Raw genomic sequence first — 20085 nt, forward strand, 5'->3', positions numbered from 1 at the left:
TCAACCACCGGGACCATGTATTTTTTTTATCTTTTACTCAACAAACCTATCCTTTGTGCATTTCCTAGCTCCGTAACTTATCATCCGAATATATCCACACCTGCGTTCCTAACTTAAAATGTCTTAAAACTTCCCACATACAGGACAACAACACAAAGGGTTGAAAAAAACTCTCACTCTGTTTGGAGAAGTGGGCGGAGCCTAAATTAATAGACAACTGCATCACCTCTCCAAACAGGCTTTTTAAAAAACATTGTTGATCTTTCCAAGTCGCCGCTTGGTTTGCATCACCGCGCAAGACTTACCTATTCTAACCTATCTTTCCAAGTCGCCGCTTGGTTTGCGTCACCGCGCAATACTTACCTATTCTAACCTATCTTTCCAAGTCGCCGCTTGGTTTGCGTCACCGCGCAATTTCCCTATCTCTATCCCTATTCTAAGTTTGAAAGGTATTCACCAGATTGTCCTGGATCTCGTTCAGACACTACCTGAGAACCAGCGAGTGGCTAAACTTTCCTCAGACTTTTGAAACCGGGGGAAACTGGAGCAGTGTTGAAATCATACTCACTCCAGTGGCCACTTTCCCCTCGTCTCATCCAAGGCTAGTCTGGCTCTTAATTCGCAAGTTTTCGGCAGTCATCCGTTGAGATCCCACTTCTGACACCAAATGTTGATTTCTGGATTCTTTTACCTCAATCTGGTTCAGCAAAATTACTGAAACGAATACCGTTTGTGCTTTAAACACAGCAAGCTTTTATTTAAAAAGCAAATCCCGATCGGGGACCTTATCAGACAGAAGGAATGCAAGTCTGTTCGAACGCACCCACTTCCTACGGACAAAGTGACGTTACATTGTAAAGGGACGACGGTTATACATTTTCGGCAAAAGATAACAAGATAGGGCTCGAGTGACATCCTAGTTCAGCCTATCTCTTTTGATCCCTCTTTCCCTTTGTCCACTCATAAGCCGACCTAAGTATGGTCTGATTTTAAACAAAGACCTTCTGTTAATGTTTCAGGTTAATAACATGATTTAATAAGACCTTGAGGTTTTTCTGCAAGTTGTGGGTTTTGTTTCAATATGTGTTAGTGTTGTAACATTTCGCAGTCTTGAGTCTGAGATGTCATGGCTATTCCTCCATGAATTCTTTGTTAACTTATACTGTCCCTATACAATTCCCACGTTCTCAACTTCAATGTATCTATACATTTTTAAACATTCACATTATGAAAAGATAAAATTTCATTCCGCAGTCCAAAAATCACACAAGTACTCTCATTCAAAAACAGACATTCACAAAAGTCTCTCTTCATTCAACAAAGCTTATTAATTAAATTTTTTTTCTTTGGCCGGCTCTATTTTTTGGATCCATGATTGCCCAATTTTATCCTTACACAATTCCTTTTATCCTTACACAATTCCTCGCGTCGCCCCGCGATTTAGTTTTACACAATTTCCCTTTTCTTCCGCGTCGCCCCGCGGTTTTCCTATTCGCGTCGCCACGCGATAGTCTATTTCCCTATCCCTCTGCGTCGCCGCGCGGTTCGCGTCGCCACGTGATTATCTATTTCCTAAGTTAAAATGTATTCGCCAGATTGACCTGGATCTCGTTCAGACGCTACCTGAGAACCAGCGAGTGGCCAAACTTTCCTCAGACTTTTGGAACTAAAGGAAACTGAAATGGTATTTTAAAGGGTACTCACTCCAGTGACCACTTTCCTTCCGTCTCGTCCAAGGCTAGTCTGGCTCTTAATTCACAAGTTTTCGGCAGTCGTCTGTTGAGATCCCACTTCTGACACCAAATGCTAATACGAATTATTTTTCCCTCAATCTGGTTCAGCGAATACACTGACTCGAACACCGTAGCAGCTTATAACAAAGCAGTCTTTATTAAATGTTTCACCGGCCGGGACTTATCATAATAAAGGAATGCTCTCCCTCAGAGTGCGCTCACTTCCCTCAGACAAGCCCCGTTACAATGTAGGGGCGCAACGGTTATACACTTTCGGTACGTAATACAATTGAGGGACATTCAGTTCACCCTATCCTTTTGGGATCCCTCCTTCCCTTTGTCCACTCATGAGCCGACACCTGGCCATCCTTGCCCAATTAGATATGGGCAAGTGGTTATGTGTAATAGCAACTGTTTTGCACAAAGAGCTTTTCACCCATTTCCTTATTTGGGCTTGTTATTGCTACAATTTTACTGGCGTGACTAGTAACCAAGACCTTGAGCAATTCTGCTATTCCTGCCAATGTTGTAACATTTGCAGCCTGACATTCTTTTGGTTATCCTTCCATGATTCCTTTGTTCACTTCACTGTCTCCATTGCTATACGTATTCGCACATTCTCATTAAAAGTAGGTATGTGCCTGCTTTCACCAGGCGTAAGAGTTTGAAGGACAGTCGTTGGGCAAGAGATTGGCAAATAGCCCAATCTCGCCCGCGCGAATGTCCTTCCTGCGGAAGAGAAATCTTGACAGATCGGAAAAGCTGGTTTTCGGTGCATGTGCATTGCGCCCCGAAAACCGGCTTTTGCGAGGCCTCACCGGGTCCCCCCCACACCACTGGAAAAGCCCCGTGGTAGTTACGCAGCTGCAAAACTACTGCGTCAGCAGCTCATAAATGAACGCTTTGCGTGGTTACGTTGTTGACAGTTACAGTTGAGTTACGTTTCATCCTTGCCTGGCCAAGGCCATGTAACCCTTGTATTGATGTTTTACCGTACGTTATTAGAAGACACTTCACAACAATTGTAAATTTAAATAAAAATTCTTAATAAATTAACAACTGATTTAAAATATTTGTTAACAAACTATAACACCCAACCCCCAACAGTCAACAAAATTTTTTCAAGACAATGTAACGATAACACCATCCCACCATCCCCAACAGTCAACAATCAACAATTTTAAAAAAAAGAATATAACAATAATATACTCTCCTACCCCCCCACCACCCCCCCCACCTGCGGCCATGCTTCCCTCCTCTTACTTTACCCCCCCTCGTCATAACCCCCACTTTCCTACTTAATCCCCTAGTAACGGGACCAAGACGCCATGCAGGAGAGCACTTCATGGGCTGCTGCTGTGGGTGCGGGGTGTGTGTGTGGGTGGAGACGTTGGCAAAATGACATCAGTGGATCGAGGAGAAGACGTTTGTGAAGAAACGTCTTTCGAGTCAGAAGGAAGTTCTTGCTGGATGGTGGTACAGTACCTTGGGGTGCAATGCCGTATCCCGAAACTATCGCGTGCTGCAAGGCATCGACGAGTTGGTCGTTCTTCCCATTGTTGCAACCATCTGTCCCGTGCCCTCCGATATTCTGACAGATAGTGTGGTAATGTTGCCGGTCAACCCACCAATCGCTTGGAGGAGCTCTCGACCTATGTCGACGCTCGCCCTCAACAGTGACATGTCTTCGTTGACATCTGCCTGTCGCAGCGCGTGCCTACCTCGCCGACCCAACTTCTGCAGGGTTGGCATGGGCACTGGACGACTCAGAGTGCCCTGCTGCAAGCCGCTTGGCTCTGCTACTTCATGCAGAAAGAATGTTCCCAATGTTGGGGAAGTCCAGAACCAGGGGTCACAGTCTGAGGATAAGGGGTAAGCCATTTAGGACCGAGATGAGGAGAAACTTCTTCACCCAGAGAGTGGTGAACCTGTGGAATTCTCTACCACAGAAAGTAGTTGAGGCCAATTCACTAAATATATTCAAAAGGGAGTTAGATGAAGTCCTTACTACTCGGGGGATCAAGGGTTATGGCGAGAAAGCAGGAAGGGGGTACTGAAGTTTCATGTTCAGCCATGAACTCATTGAATGGCGGTGCAGGCTAGAAGGGCTGAATGGCCTGCTCCTGCACCTATTTTCTATGTTTCTATGTTTCTATCCATTGCTGATGACGTGGCTGCAGGTACCACAGATGACCCTTCAGGCTCATCATCATTCTCCTCGGTCGTATCTTGTTTTTGTTCTTCCCCCGTGGTCAGCATGACCTGCAGCGGGTAGGGGTGATGGTCCGGGGGCCTCCCGTTGCACCTGGGGAGCTGGAAAACATAATTGAGGTTAGTACATGAGAATGCTTGTGCTGCGCAGGCATATGTACGAGGAGCAACACTACTGTATAATAACTGTGAACGAGAGACGTTACATATGATTAACATGAGAGTACAGAAGCTGCATGCGTAGCAGTACATCATCCATATATTATAATCAAAAGGCATTAAATTACTTTAAATTACCACTGGTTTACCACTGGTTTACACATTACTCATGTGGCGCAACAACGGGATCTGCACCACCACGGGTGGCAGAATTATTATGCGTGCCCACTAAGGCTGCGGCTCGCTCCTCCAGATCGGTTACAGGGTGAAGGTCAGCAAGTCTGCCTCTGCTCCGCCTGATTTTTGGATATCTTATTCTGCAAACGTGACAAGAGCATGACATAAGCTAATTGCCTAGGTACTACGGGTTCGACCTCCTGAATCCGGCAACCTCGGGACCGAGGCCGAGCCGGTTTTCGTGTTTTTCCAGACTTCGGGACGTCTTTCTGATGTCACGAATCCGGAAATTCCAGAGCACAGGTTTGGGTATTTCCGGAAGCGGGGGGCGGGGGGGTGCTCGCTGAGGAGCTGTTCGGGTCGCTGGCCTCGTCGATGAGGTCGTCGGGCAGGCCCCGCCGCTGAGGAAGTGTTCAGGTGGGCCCCACCGCCAAGGACCTGATCAGGCGGGCCCCGCCGCCAAGGACCTGATCGGGCAGGCCCTGCCGCCGAGGAAGTGTTCAGGCGGGGCCCAGCCGCCGAGGAAATGTTCGGGGGGGGCCCAGCCGCCATGGAGGAAATACTTGTCTGGCCCGAGGTAGGTGGGCAGCCGAGGTAAAGGGGAGGGAGGGGGGCCAGGGCAAGGTCGGGCCGGGCGAAGTCGGGCCGGGGCGAAGTTAGTTCGCTGAGGCATGGGGAATCCGGATATCGGAACATTTTCCGGTTTCCGGACGACCCCGCCACAGATTTGACCGGATTCCGGAACATTCTGGATTCCGGAACTCCAGATTTTGGAGGTCAAACATGTATTACGGAAACACAACAGATAATGTAATCCACAAATAATCACCCCACATGCAATTCATTGTTAACGTTAATATATGCTAATACGGTTTTATCCAATGGATGAATGGTTATAACATCTACGTTCAGAGAAAATATTTAATAAGATCGTGTTTATAAACTAATGCTTGACACCAACCCCCTCCCGTACAATCTCCAGGAAAGGTCCCATCCACTGGCCGTGCCATTCGGCGCCTGAGGGGAGGGAGGCGGTTTATTGGAATTGATGGAGGTCCCCGAGGGGGCGGGAATCAGGACCGCCATTGAGCTGGTGAGCTCAGCAATGACAGGACTGTCATGGGAGGCGGCACCTGTCCCTGGGCTGTGCTCGGAGACCTCCGTGCGGCTGGAGCTAATGTCCCAAAGTGTCCCAAGGCATACAGTGAGCCAGGGCAGCCGGAGAGACTCACAGTTTGGGCAAAGCTGACCGGACCCCTCAGTGCTCAGTCGTGCCCCCATCCACCAACCTAACCAAAAAGGAGACGGTGCCCAAGCTAAAGAGTTGCTCACAGCACACAAGCAGCGATATCATTTAATAATTCTCCTCCTAAACTAAAGTGGTAGAAATGCCAAGTTTTTGCGGTCTGTCTGTTTCCAGTCATTCCTTTGGCCAATTTTTGATCAAAGCGTTTAAATAATAATTAATACTGTTGATTAAGTTTAAGGCATCTCAGCAACATTAGAGTTAAAGGGCGCAGGTTCCGACCCCAGTCCAAATCTTAACTGGGAAGCTACCCAAGATTACCCAGCTTAATTACAATCCGGCAGATTTACATTCTAATTAATGAGTCAGTGCATCATTACAATTATAAATTTAATAATTTAATACTTTTGACGGTGTTCCAGTGCTTGCGGCACTTGACTGCCTCTCGTCTATCGTGGGCAGCAGATGACACTATAGTGGCGATATCCACCCACATTCGCTGGTATATCTGGGGGAGAGGTTTCCCACATCCACCTCGGGTTAATTAGCCCCACCGAGTCCACTTCGTGTACGAAGGACTCGTTCGCCTCTTTGGAGAAGGCTTACGCTCTCCTTCTCCATGCAACCTCCTCAACACTTTCTCCCGACTCCTTGTGCTCTATCTCCATCTTATCTGCTTATTAATTCCTTCAAAAAATGACTCCACACAAACCTTCCTTCTCTCTCCCTCTCTTTGCCTTCTGAGCATGCGCAGATGACCCCATACCTTCCGAATTGCGGGAAAAGTTCTTTGCCTGAAAAAAAACCGTGCACGTGCAGAACGGCCGTTGCTGTGGGCGCCTATCGAGCAAATTAGTTTAATGGACTCATAGCACTTCATCTGAAGAAAAAATAAAAACTGTAAACTAGAGGGAAAATGATATTTACACAGATTTAAAGCATTATATTGTAAAAATATATTCACACAATAAAGATCATTTTAATGATGGACACACGATCTTTAATCATGTAACAATTTGTATGAGATGCTACAGTGGCACAGCTATATTCGAAATGTATCATACTGAAGTAGAAAAATGCCCTTTTTTTGATATATTTTATTGTGGGGACATTTTTGGCACGATGTGCATGATCAATCTTGCATGATAGAAAGGGCCATTATGTATTTCCAAACAATGTATAGGAAAAGTGAATTTTAAAGAAATGGTAGAAATATTGGTAACAGTAAATTAAAGTCGTATGGCCCACCAGAAGTATAAAAAGGTAATTAAATAATTGCTCCATGTACAAAATGTTATGTGTAGTTTGTATCATAGAATTAAACTTTATAAGTGATGAGTGAAATATCAAATTAGATAATTGGTATTGATAACATTGTGTGATTGGTCTAAGACTGATTTATTCATTGGCATTAGAAACATAGAAACATAGAAAATAGGTGCAGGAGTAGGCCATTCGGCCCTTCGAGCCTGCACCGCCATTCAATAAGATCATGGCTGATCATTCCCTCAGTACCCCTTTCCTGCTTTCTTTCCAAAACTCTTGATCTCCTTAGCCGTATGGGCCATATCTAACTCCCTCTTGAATATATCCAATGAACTGGCATCAACAACTCTCTGCGGCAGGGAATTCCATAGGTTAACAACTCTCTGAGTGAAGAAGTTTCTCCTCATCTCAGTCCTAAATGGCCTACCCCTTATCCTAAGACTATGTCCCCTGGTTCTGGACTTCCCCAACATCGGGAACATTCTTCCCGCATCTAACCTGTCCAGTCCCGTCAGAATCTTATACGTTTTTATGAGATCCCCTCTCATCCTTCTAAACTCCAGTGAATAATGGCCCAGTTAGTCCAGTCTCTCCTCATATGACAGCCCAGCTATCCCTTGAATCAGCCTGGTGAACCTTCACTGCACTCCCTCAATAGCAAGAACGTCCTTCCTCAGATTAGGAGACCAAAACTGAACACAATATTCCAGGTGAGGCCTCACCAAGGCCCTGTACAACTGCAATAAGACCTCCCTGCTCCTCAAATCCCCAAGCTCTGAAGTCCAACATACCATTTGCCTTCTTCATCGCCTGCTGTACCTGCATACCCACTTTCAGTGACTGATGAACCATGGCACCCAGGTCTCGTTGCACCTCCCCTTTTCCTAATCTGCCGCCATCCAGATAATATTCTGCCTTCGTGTTTTTGCCCCCAAAATGGATAACCTCACATTTATCCACATTATACTGCATCTGCTGTGCATTTGCCCACTCACCTAACCTGTCCAAGTCAACCTGCAACCTCTTAGCGTCCTCCTCACAGCTCACACCTCCACCAAGTTGAGTGTGATCCGCAAACTTGGAGATATTACACTCAATTCCTTCATCTAAATCGTTAATGTATATTGTAAAGAGCTGGGGTCCCAGCACTGAGCCCTGCGGCACTCCACTAGTCACTGCCTGCCATTCTGAAAAGGACCCGTTTATCCCGACTCTCTGCTTCCTGTCTGCCAACCAGTTCTCTATCCACATCAGTACATTACCCCCAATACTATGCGCTTTGATTTTGAACACCAATCTCTTGTGCGGGACCTTGTCAAAAGCCTTTTGAAAGCCCAAATACACCACATCCACTGGTTCTCTCTTGTCCACTCTGCTAGTTACATCCTCAAAAAATTCCAGAAGATTCGTCAAGCATAATTACCCTTTCATAAATCTATGCTGACTTGGTCCAATCCTGTCACTGCTTTCCATATGTATGTAGCAGCAATAATTCTGCTATTCTGTCAGTCAATATACATTGAATTATTTTTTATGTATGATTTAAATTCAATTTTATTTAAATAAGTCCACACTAAAAATTGGATGCATTTGGAAGGTTGTGTGCAGTCAACAAAGAATAGACTGTGTTTTGTTCTCGTGACAAATGTGTGGTGCAGTTGTAGCTTTAAACAAGATTTTGGACAGTTATAAGGGTTGGAAAATCCATCTGTATTGCTTTCAATAGTTTTTTACTCCGTGTGGTCCTTCTGAGGAAGTGTGTTCCAGCTCCAAGATCAGTGCAAGGATTGGTCGGACATAACCTAGTTCTCTCAAGAGGAATAAGGATTATACTGAGAAGTGATGGTTGACATTCTTGCCTTTCTTTAATGAACAAAAAGTCCCAGTGCAAGTGTATTTGACATATCCAAACAATTCTTCATATTATAAGTTCCCATGCATGCACGAGAAGAGCATCCTTGTGCCCATGTGTGAAATCCAGGACCAAGCTTTGAGGTGGTTTTATGACAAAAAAGGAAGACTGTTGTAGGGAAGGAGGGCTGGCAACAGTTGTGATGAAAGTAGAGTTTTCATCATGTGACAAATAGGGAATAATCAGACCATTCATAACTAGAGTTAAATTGAAAGTTGTCTTCTTACTCTTATCAAAGGGGTTGATACCCCAGAGGCTTTGAACTGGAAGCCCAGAAACCTTGAACTGAAGCTAAACGAATAATTTGTGTTTTGAAGGGCAAATGCGTTTAACCTCCAGGTCATGCCAATTAGATGAAGTTGAGTTTCGATTACTATTGGATATCAAAATCAGACTATTTGTAATTTAAAATGTGTGGATTGACAGCTTGTGAAATAAACAAACTTAATTTTTCTAGTGATACATAAAGAGAAATGGGTGAAGGAAGATAAAGCTTTGATTCCAGTGTGCTGGAAGAATAGGTGTACAGTTGGGGCAGGTGTGTGGATTTGAGAGAACAGGCCTATGCCAGTTTTTCTTTGGCTGGCATTTCTGTGGTCTATTTTTAGTGACCTGGGCTCCTCTCTCCAATTTTCAGATTGAGCCTCCTTCGGGCTCCAGTTTTAATGCAAAAATATTTAAATAATGATCTAGCACAAGGTATTTATGCCAGGTTTTTTTTTTCACTTGTGTACACATTTAAAATGTGAACAAAGGAAAGAAAATATTTTTGTCATCAATCAAAGAAGAGTTGGAGAAGGACTAGTGCTGCCATGCCATTTGATCTCAGCCTCTATTTCATACCTCTACATCGCATGGCATATCCTTCCGACTTTGTTAGTTCTCCGTTCTCCACGTCTTTGTAAAAGCTCCAGTATTTACCCCTTGCTATATGTACCCATTTATCTTTGGCTGCATCCCTCTAATTTTGCTCCAGATTTAATAAGTGTTGCTTCATTATGCTGCATGTGCAGTGCTGAAACTGCACAGGCAGCACATTTAAATTATTTAAATGAGATGACCTCACCGAAAATGGTGAAGTCAGCACCCTTTCCACCAGCTTGAATGTGCACTGGCATATAACACCTTGCACCTCTTTGCCTAGGTTCACCGAATTTTGGTCCAAGTATTAGTAACCCTCACCTCACAATTGTAAGACCTGTTGCACTCCCTTTTAAGTCAATAAATAAAACAAATAGCTACATCATGAAAGAAATTCAATGGTATAAATCACTGCATGATGCTCGCATCTTTAGTTCTGACTGGATATCAGAACTTCATGGGGAACTGAAAATTAATATAAAAGATGAATTAGTGAAGGTTTATGAAGGATTGTTTCATCTGAAAGTTATGTTGTTTATTTAAACTGTGTTAATTTCTAAAGAGTATTTCTAACCCCTTATAGAATTACTTATTTTTAAGTACGCTCAGTATTGCTTAGTCTTTATGCATCTTTAAATCTGATTGCTAGTTTTATTTTACACACATTAGTCTGATGGCATGGTATTTACTTTTCAACAACAACTTGCATTTGTATAGTGCCTTTAATGAAGTAAAACATCTTCGCAGGAGCGTGATCAGACAAAAATTGACTTCGAGCCCAAGAAGGAGACAGTAGGACAGATGACAAGCTTAGCCAGAGATAGGAGGATCTTAAAGGAGGAGGTGGAGTTTGAGGGAGGAAATTCCAGATATTGGGGCCTAGATGGCTAAAGGCACGATGGGATGAAGTAAATGGATAAACTCAGAGTTGTAGGAACACAAAGTTCTTGGGAGGGTTGTAAGGCTGGAGGCGGGTATGGAGATGGAGAGCCAAAATAATGGAGGGATTTGAACACGAGGATGAGAATTTTAAATTTGAGATGTTGCTGGTCCGGGAGCCAATGTAGGTCAGCGAGCACGGGTGATGGGTGACCAGGACTTTGTGCCAGTTCCAAAACAGGCAATAGTGTTTAGAATCTTAAGTTTATAGAGGGTGGAAGATGGGAGACCAGCCAGGAAAGCTTTGGAATAGTCGAGTCTGACGGTTACAAAAGCACAGATGAGGGTTTCAGCAGCAGATAGGATGAGACAGGCTCGAAGGGCCGAATGGCCTACTCCTGCACCTATTTTCTATGACGGGGTGGAGATGGACAATATTACAGAGATGTAAGTAGGTGGTCTTGATGATGGAGAAGATATGTAATTGGATGCTCTGCTCAGGAACAGCGAGGATGCTAAGGTTGTGAACAGCCAATGACTGTGCAGGACAAGAGAGAGGCAGTGGAGCTGTCGATAGAAGTGGTGGTGTGTCGTCGGCATACATGTGGAAACTGAAGATGGCGCAGTAGTTTGCAAGGACGGGGGGGTGGGAAGTGGATTGTCAAGGGTAGGTATTTTGAGAAGCTGGGTGATGATGACAGATTTGAAAGGGAGGGAACAGTATCTGGGGAGAGAGAACAAGTTTACAATATCATCTAGCACTGGTGAGCAGTTTAGTGGAAATAGGGTCGAGAGAGCAGGGAGATGGGTCTCAAGGATAAGATGAGCTCGGAAAGAGCCTGAGGGGGAATAGATAAACTAGATATGGGTTCAGGGTAGAGCGGTGAGAACCTTCAGGGTAATTTGGCTTGGCGAGCTGGGGGAAGGGAAGGATACGGCAGAGGCAGCAGAACAGATGGTTTCAATCTTACTGCCAAAGAAGTGTATGAGCTCCTCGCACTTGTAGTTAGAGGTAAGGGTGGAGGGGGCGTGGAGACCAGTTTAAGGAGATGGTTGGTAGAGGAGGTTATTTTTGCATTCCAGGATGGTTCTGGAGTAGTGTGCAGATTTGGCAAAGAAGTGCAGGACTCGATATTGTTTGATGTGGTCCAGTAGACACGAGTGTGGTAGTCATCTCCAGTTCACTAAGCACCATAATTACAGCATAATAATTAATCCTGGGCCAACTACTCCACCACTCTATGTATAAGAGCACAGGTTGCTTGTAGATACTGTTTTTTCACCGTGAACACAAGACACAAAAATTTGGGAGAAAGTCTGGATCATAACACTGGTTTGTTCTTCCCACTCAATTCTGGACAGCCATGCAAGCTAATTTTGTAATGTAGAAGCCATTTTTTCTTGGCAATCAATTAGTATAGACAGTAAAGCTAAGACAAATAAAATCAGATACTTTTGGTGATTAGTTGGCCTACATCCTTAATTCTGAGCCTAAATTAGACTAAAACATAACAATATAGAATCAATAGTCCAGTTCACAGAAGATTACATTTTCCATAAAGCAGCAATAGCTAAATGAGTAGAAAAGTTATTTGGTGGAAGCTAAGTTCCACCCAAGTGCCGTCCAAAGAACCGCTGAGATACCTGACGGCACTTTGGGCGGGAGTTTTGTGGAAAAGTCCTGGAAAAACCGCCCGTTAACAAAAAAACGATTTAGACCCTGAAACTGGGCGGCAGCGGGTGGAAGCTTCCTATCTTGCCGGCAAATGCAATCCCCGGCAAAGTACCGCCGAGGATTGAGTTGGGGGTGGGGGGGACATATAAAATTAAAAGTTTTCAAAAAATAAAAAAAACACTGGAAGACCATCCACCTGAATCGCTGGAAAAAAAATAAAGAAAAGAAGTTTACTAACCTTTTTTTGCAGGTCTTCTTACTTACCGTTGAGGTTAGACCTGCCTCCATGCAGCGGTCCCTCCCCCTGCTGCAGCGGACTCCCGCCTGGACCAAACTGTCAGCTCGGTGGGTGGGAGGACACTTATGCGCTTTGCGCGCCAGCGGACGTAACCAGGCAGTTCCCAGCAGTCTTCCCTCTCTGCCGGCAGGAGGCCTCCACCAAACTCACTGAGAGGGGAGACTGCCCAGAATACTCATCGGCAGTGGGCGGTGAGTCCACCAAGTTCGCGCCCTAGGTGTTTTTCCATCATTCGTATCTGCTTTTGTTCTAATATTACTCATATTAAATTTAGGAGCTTGAGATACTTGGACTACTTTTTAACTAATCTTTTATTTTGATCTGGCAGTTTGTCTTTTTCTATATACCACATTGTAGACTTTATGGCCCTGATTTTGGTGACCTTACTGCCCACTGCCGCCAAGTTTTGCTGCTGTTTTCTTTGCCATTTTCCACTTGGGCTGGAGCGGGCGGGAGGGGAGTACTGCTGGGAACCGTCCGCCGGCGTCCTCTGGCGGGCAAGTAGCCTGAGTGCCCTCCCGCCCACCGTGCTGCCAGATTGGTGCGGGAGTTGGCGCCAGCAGGGGGAAGGACCGTTGCGTGGAGGCTGTTCTAACCCTGACGGTAGGTACGAAGAACAGAAAAAAAAGTTAATGAACATATGTTAAAAAAATTTTTACAGCAACTTACATGGATGGGGTCCCTTGAAGGTGTTACGGTGTTTTTTTTTGTTTGCTATAATTTTTAATTTCAGCTCTTCCACCCTCCTTGGGCCTGACTCCATCCTCAGCGGCACTTGGGCGACAAGAGCCTTTGCCGCCAAGATTGAGAGCTTCCGCTTGCTGCTGCCTAGATTGACGGCGTAAGCCGTTGTTTGGCCGCCGGGCGGTACTGCCTCCTCTTTTAGAGGTACCTTCCAGGCAAAATACCGCCCGGTCTCTTGGTAGCCATCGGCGGTCCTTTGGGCGGGCCTTGGCTTCGACCGAGTTCGGACCCTATAAGTTCTAAATTCATTGTGAAATCAATCAATAATTTGTTTTCAAGCAGCCGGCTAATTAGATAGCTTTGAGTGCATTACAGAACTTCTGAGTTACCATTGATTCATGTACTCAGCAAGTAATTTGATCAATATAAACAACAGTAAGTCAAAGATAAAAGACAGTTTGGCCTATCGAAGCTTATCTCTCTATTGTAACTGTCCCAGCCTACCGTCGAATGGCATTTTGAACTCCTCTAATATTTTTCATCTAACATACCTACCAGATCATTTATTGCCTTGTGAATAAAGTTATTCATCCTAACATACAACTGTTTCCAATTTGTTTTTCACTCATTTAAATTTGCTCTACACTTTCAATGTTTGAGATTGTGCGGAATTCATTTCTTTAAAATGCAAAGAACATACATACTTGGTATAACAGAGGGTTATGTTAATTCTTTATGGTGCACTGGTCAGACGACACTTGAGAGTATTATCCAGCCAGCTTGACATACTTTGAAATTATATTTTGGATTTACCTTATCATACCATTTTATATGTTATGTACCTGACTCTGATCCCCTCTTCAACATTTTCTCTAGAATGGAGAGCATGAGATAGATTTTAACTTTTGGAGCCGGCCACTCATGCTGGGAGCGAAGTGGCCGGAGGCATTTCGAGGTACGAGACTCATAGAACTGGCTAGCTGCAGCTACCAATTGACAAATTGGGTGCCGGATCAGGTCGATGCAATATCAGGTGGCCCAGAGGCTGTTAGGTAAGTCCATAGGGAGCGCGTGGAGGGGAGGGGAGCAGTGGCTCAGGTTATATTGTAGATCCCTCAGAAGTACATCTGTTCCTAATTACATCTGCCCTTGTATCCCTAACCTTTTCTTCCTCATGTATGTATTCTTGCGTTTCCATATAACTCATTCCCTTTGCATTTGAGGTCATTCTTTTTTACACTTTCTCCAATGCATGTGTATTCTTTTTGTAGTATGGTAACTGAAGTTGAACACAATCTTTTACCTGGTCTGACCAGTGCATCATAAAGCCTTGGTGTACAGCCTTTGTTAACTTACTCTACTATACTGTGCATATATGTCAACGACTGTGTAAATAAGCATAAAAAAAAAGAGATGATCACGATGATAAGACAGATTTATAACGTATGACTAGTTGGGAAATAGAATAAATATATAGTTTCTTTTTGAAATATATCCATGCAAAATAATCTTTGACTATGCCAATAATTAATTGTATGCAAAATTCACACAAGGCGATCAATATGTATTTCTCAAAAAAATCTGTTTTAATAGAAATTACTTTTATAACTGTTCTTTCACCACTCTAAAATGACTGGTCCTGGTAGTAGGGCTATTAAACTAATGTGGCTAGTGTGTAGATATTGTCTAATATTACAAACATCAGCTGTAGTGGACAAACACTTAGGAACTAATAGATGTCTATTCTGGTCACATTAGCAAACTTTTAGTAACTTAACAGATGGTGCACAAGTCCCAACTGACCACACCTGCAACAGAAAATTTGGAAGGCTCAAGAGTATAATATCGGCTTTCTGCATGATACTCCAGGAGTACTGTAACAGTCACAACATCACAAAGTTTTTACGATTAGGTTAGCTGCAATGAATGCTAATAATATACTATCTTTGGTAAAAATACGATTCTCTGTGATTTCAAATGCCTCTTGTACAGTCCTATGTGTTGAGTGCTTATATAAATTGCCCACTATAAAGAGGCGTTGTCACCTCATAAGTATTTCGCAAAGTTTATACACAGTAGAATGATAAAATAATGTTATTGTATGAACAAGACATCTATATGAAACCAAATTGCAAACATTCATTTTTAAAGTGTGAATTTACTGCAGTTGTGAGTATGATGGCTCTGCAGCAGAACTTTTAAACAGGCTGTTTGTTCCATCAACTGAGCACACCTGACATTCATAACTTTCTATTCCTGCCTTCAGGACTGGCATGATAGAATCAGTTATTTTTTCCCCCAGCTTTGAAAGGATTTCTATGTCTAGTGTTGCAATTTCCTGACATTGAGCTGGGTTGTACAACTTTTCATCAGGAAACTCCACAGCGAGCACCCTGACATCTTGTTAATGAAGGCCATTGCCCGGTCACACGTGTGGTGGTCGGGGATTGACTCAGACCTGGAACACTTGGTTCGCAGGTGCACGACATGTGCCCAGCTGGGCAATGCCCCCAGAGAGGCCCCACCCAGCCCATGGCTCTGGCCCACCAGGCCATGATCACGTATTCACGTGGACTATGCGCGCCCGTTCATGGGAAAAATGTTCCTGATCGTTGTCGATGCATACTCGAAGTGCATCGAGTGCATCATATTGAACTTGTGCACGACATCCATCACTGTGGAGAGTTTGCGTACGGTTTTTGTGACCCACGGCTTGCTGGACATCCTGGTCAGCGATAATGGTCCGTGTTTTACCAGCCATAAATTCCAGGAGTTTATGTCGGGCAATGGTATCAAGCACGTCCGGACAGCGGCGTTCAAGCCGGCCTCCAATGGCCAGGCGGAACGGGCGGTCCAAGTCATAAAGCAGGGCATGCTACGCATCCAAGGACCCTCCCTTCAGTACCGCCTATCGCGCCTCCTGCTGGCTTACAGGTCCTGGCCGCACTCGCTCATGGGAGTCCCACCAGCGGAACTCCTCGTGAAATACACGCTCAAGACGCGGCTGTCCCTCATTCACCCAGCTCTGGCAGACATTGTTGAGGGCAAGCGCCAATCCCAAACTGAGCACCATGATCGAGGCTCAAGGGGGAGGTGTATAGAAATAGATGACCCGGTATTTGTTCTTAACCATGCTTTGGGACCCAAATGGCTTGAGGGCACCGTAATTGGCAAAGAAGGAAACAGGATCATGGTGGTCAGACTAAACAATGGGCAGATATGCCGCAAACACTCGGACCAAGTAAAGACAAGGTTCAGTGCAGACACGGAGGAACCGGAAGAAGAGCATGATAAGATAGCACCCACACCACTGCCAGCGCACGAGCAACAAAGACAGCCCTCAGCATACACAGTCCCTGCGGCCAACCCGGACAGGCTGGAATCACCTCAAGTGACAGAGACGCGTGCTGAGGCTCAGCCACCAGAGCCACAACTGCGGCGCTCCACGAGAGAGCGCCGACCACCCAACAGACTTAACCTCTGAAACTAAAAGACCTAAGAGGGGAGGTGATGACATGTATTTCACCATCTTGCAATGACTATAAGTATGTAACTGTAACTCATGCATACTGTACCTGTACCCTTGTAATGCACACCCTGACCACAGGGAGTGAGCTCCTCACCTGGGCTTCCAGGTATAAAAGAGGAGGTCCCACCTAGGATCAGCACTCTTCAGACCTGGAAAAAAAGTGAAGGTCACAGAGTGACCGTGTCTGATATATCCATGCCTCTTGTGAGTTTGTAACAAGATGCAGAGACACTACAGAAAATATGGTCCTTTAACAGGGCTTAGTACGTAACGTGGTGCGAGTTAGGATACAGGCAGCAGAGTTCAGGATGAGCCCAAGTTTATTGTGGGTTTGATTTGTAACTGTTTGATTGGCAGCTCCTTCTGAGTGTGAGACACATTTAATATGTTACGGAATTGTGCAGAACTACACCCTCCAAAAAGAGAGGCCATCCTTACTCATTCCCAATCCCTAGTTGCAGGGTAGGTTGTATTATCCAGCCATCCTTTTGTTGCCAGCTAATTCAAACAAAAAATACAATAAAATAATTTGAAACAGGAAAAAAAGAAAAGCGACAACAATCAATTGGGATTGATCTGTTATCCATTTCTGAGAAATCCTCAGAGCTGTGATTCATGTTGACGTAAGAGACAACTGACTACTTTTGCTGGCAACAGCTTTAAAGGGCCCAAGTTTCCACATGATTTGCACCTGATTTTTAGGAGCAACTGGTGGAGAACGGACTATCTTAGAAATTGCAATTCTCCACATTTTTTTTTCTGCAGTTCTAGTCAGGTAGAACAGTTCTACTTTGGAACAGAATTTTTTCTTCAAAAGGGGGCGTGTCCGGCCACTGACGCTTGATTTCAAAGTTTCCACAGTGAAAACGTACTCCAAACTAAGTTAGAATGGAGCAAATGAAGATTTTTGTAGAACTGAAAAAACCTGTTCTACACATTAAAAAATCAGGCGCAGGTTACAAAGCACTTTGAGACATTCTGAAGTTGTGAAAGGCAGTATATAAATACAAGTCTTTCTTTCCTCGAAAGGAGGGAGATGTTTAAGGGTGGGATGTCCCATCTGGTGACCTGCCTCTGACAGACATTGTCTTCTTGCAGGACAAATTGGTACACAGAATGAATGAGGGGAAAGCTAGCAGTTAAAGAGTCTGTGCCAAGTGGCATGAGTGAGCTGAAGTAAGAGATGTGAGGGTATGAGGTTGCTAAAGTAAAGGATAGAGTTTTAGAGTTAAACATGTAATCGCTGTCAAGAGACCAGGCTAGCTTTAACCAGAGTGCATTGTGGGTTTAGTTGTGAAACTGTTATTTTAAGAGACTATAGAGTGCTGGTACCCAGGATAGGCAAGGAAGCGTATCCAGTGCTTGCCTGCGCTGATGAGATCGTTGCACTTTTTCCTGGCACTGGTCTGCAATGCTGGGGTTTTGGGATCAGATTGTATCATGTTAGCATGGTTTCACATTGGCAGATATTTGGGCCACATCACCATAAATCCAACAGGGAGGATCCAAGCCTCTTTTTCATTCTTGCTACTTGTGTAGGAGAAAAGGGTGTTTTAACCTCCGAGCTAAACTGATCCTGTGACTTCCACAAAGAGGTGCTAGCTTTTCTGTGATATTTAAGGCTGGTCTATTGCATTGCTGTCACAAAATTACTGGGGAAGGGAGGTTAACCTCAACGAGACTTCATCTGATACTTAGACTAATTTATCACTTAAAGGAATTCAATTAACTTGGGCCTGGGGCACCCTGAGGATCAGAAACAGATGTACCTGTAAAGTAACACCATCATCTCTGACCTATGGAAAGTCATTAGCACCAGAAGCTTCCTGGAGCTATTTAGTCTTCATAGCTTCCTCAACGTGAAGAGCAGCTTTTCTTGCTAGTACACAGAGTCTTTCTGCAACTAGATCAACCTGGATAAACCCAGCACAGATTATTTCTCACAAGGCATTAGTTTTAGCAGCCTTGGCTTTATGGACTCAGTTGCCTTGGTCTAAACCCAAGGGGTAATAAAGAGTCTCAAATTGGTTCAAATATATTTTAAAAAACCTGTATGTGAAAGTGATGCAAGGTATCAATTTGGTCCACACTTTAGTCTTCTCAAAGATATCATGCTGCAGATAAGCCCAGCAAGTCCTTTCTGAGGTAAGGTCTTCTAGGATCATTTCCTCTACTAGAATATAACTTTAAAGTAATACTAGCCAAGCATATAGCAAAGTCTGCAAAGGATGATTGCACAACAAGCAAATACAATCCTCCCTCTTTCAAAGCAGAAAGTGCAGAAAATGTCTCTGTTGGCTTGGGGGTCATACTCTAGCTTGGCTGTATCAGCTAGGGAGAAAATAAGGAGGATTGATGGCAGCAGAACAGTATAACTTATGAGAAGTGCACATATATATGCCGTATGAAAGTACGTGCCTCTTGCTTGAACAGAGCGTTGCAGGAGTAAAGTCGAAGCTTCATGGTAGTACTGACCCATTATAGATGATCAATGTTTTTTGATGGCCCAGAATTTCCTCGGAGCTGCTCTCACTCCGTAAGTGTAATTGCTAGAAGTGCAGCGGTCAAACCCAATAATAGGCATTTCTTAGCTTAATCTACAAGTTAAAGCTACCTGCCCCAGAGCACATTGCTCATCCTCCACCCTAATTGTTCTATGCTTATCTGATTACTTCTTCATTTGCTGGAACTCTGCTCCCATATGATTTTCCTAGATTCTTCTGCCATGAGGACAGTGCTGCTCTGCTGGACTATGTTATACTTCCTGGCTGCTGTGACTCTGATCTGCCACTCAGTTCATCATGTTTAGGGTAACTTGCTTCAGATTACGGTACTCATCCGCCATCCCCTACTGTTTACTCCTGGGCTTCTGCGCTCAATTTATTTGCTCTGCTGCTCTATTGAGTCCTGAGTAGAAGTCCGCCTTCACCTAAATTGAATTCCATTTCTCCACTGCCTTCTGAACTTTATTGTGACTTCTAATTTGCCGTATTCTCTGGAACATAAATTGGATAGCTTTTTCAAAAGTCAATGCAGGCACAATGGGCCGAATGGCCTCTTTCTGTGCTGTAAGATTCTATGATTCTAATACCCTCCTGAAAACTCACCTCTTCGACCAAGCTTTTAGTCACCTCCTAATCCCTCCTTGGCTTGCTATCTATTTTTCACTACTGTTAAGTATCTTGGCATATTTTTTCTTTTTATATATAAATGCAAGTTGTTGGTATTGGAACATGGACTGGACCATATAAAAGCTCTGGGCTTGGTTATTGGAATTCCAGCACCAAAGATTTGAGGGTTTTTTTGTGATGTCACCAACCACTTAAATAAATTTTATGAGACATACCAGTAATTTTCGGCTACACATTGTTATGTCACCAAATATATAAAAACTAAGTAAAAATTAGATAATGAATTAAACATAAGTGTAATTTTTGTTTGTGTGGATTTTTCCC

At 44.1% G+C, this 20085-nt stretch overlaps 1 protein-coding gene across 2 annotated transcripts in view; it reads left to right on the forward strand.

The window, feature by feature from the left end:
• Window positions 1–20085, forward strand: part of tmem132e (transmembrane protein 132E) — a 999351-nt gene that overhangs the window by 194273 nt on the left and 784993 nt on the right. The window contains exon 1 of one of the 2 annotated variants that reach the window (XM_070857287.1): window positions 14089–14153. The exons of the other annotated variant lie outside the window; for it this stretch is intronic. Coding sequence (XP_070713388.1) covers window positions 14123–14153 — 31 coding nt within the window. The 5' untranslated portion in view covers window positions 14089–14122. Of the gene's footprint in view, window positions 1–14088; window positions 14154–20085 lie in introns of those variants that run through there. 2 annotated transcript variants of the gene reach the window in all.

Source organism: Pristiophorus japonicus, chromosome 16 (assembly GCF_044704955.1).
Source record: "Pristiophorus japonicus isolate sPriJap1 chromosome 16, sPriJap1.hap1, whole genome shotgun sequence".
Classification (NCBI taxonomy): Eukaryota; Metazoa; Chordata; class Chondrichthyes; family Pristiophoridae; genus Pristiophorus; species Pristiophorus japonicus.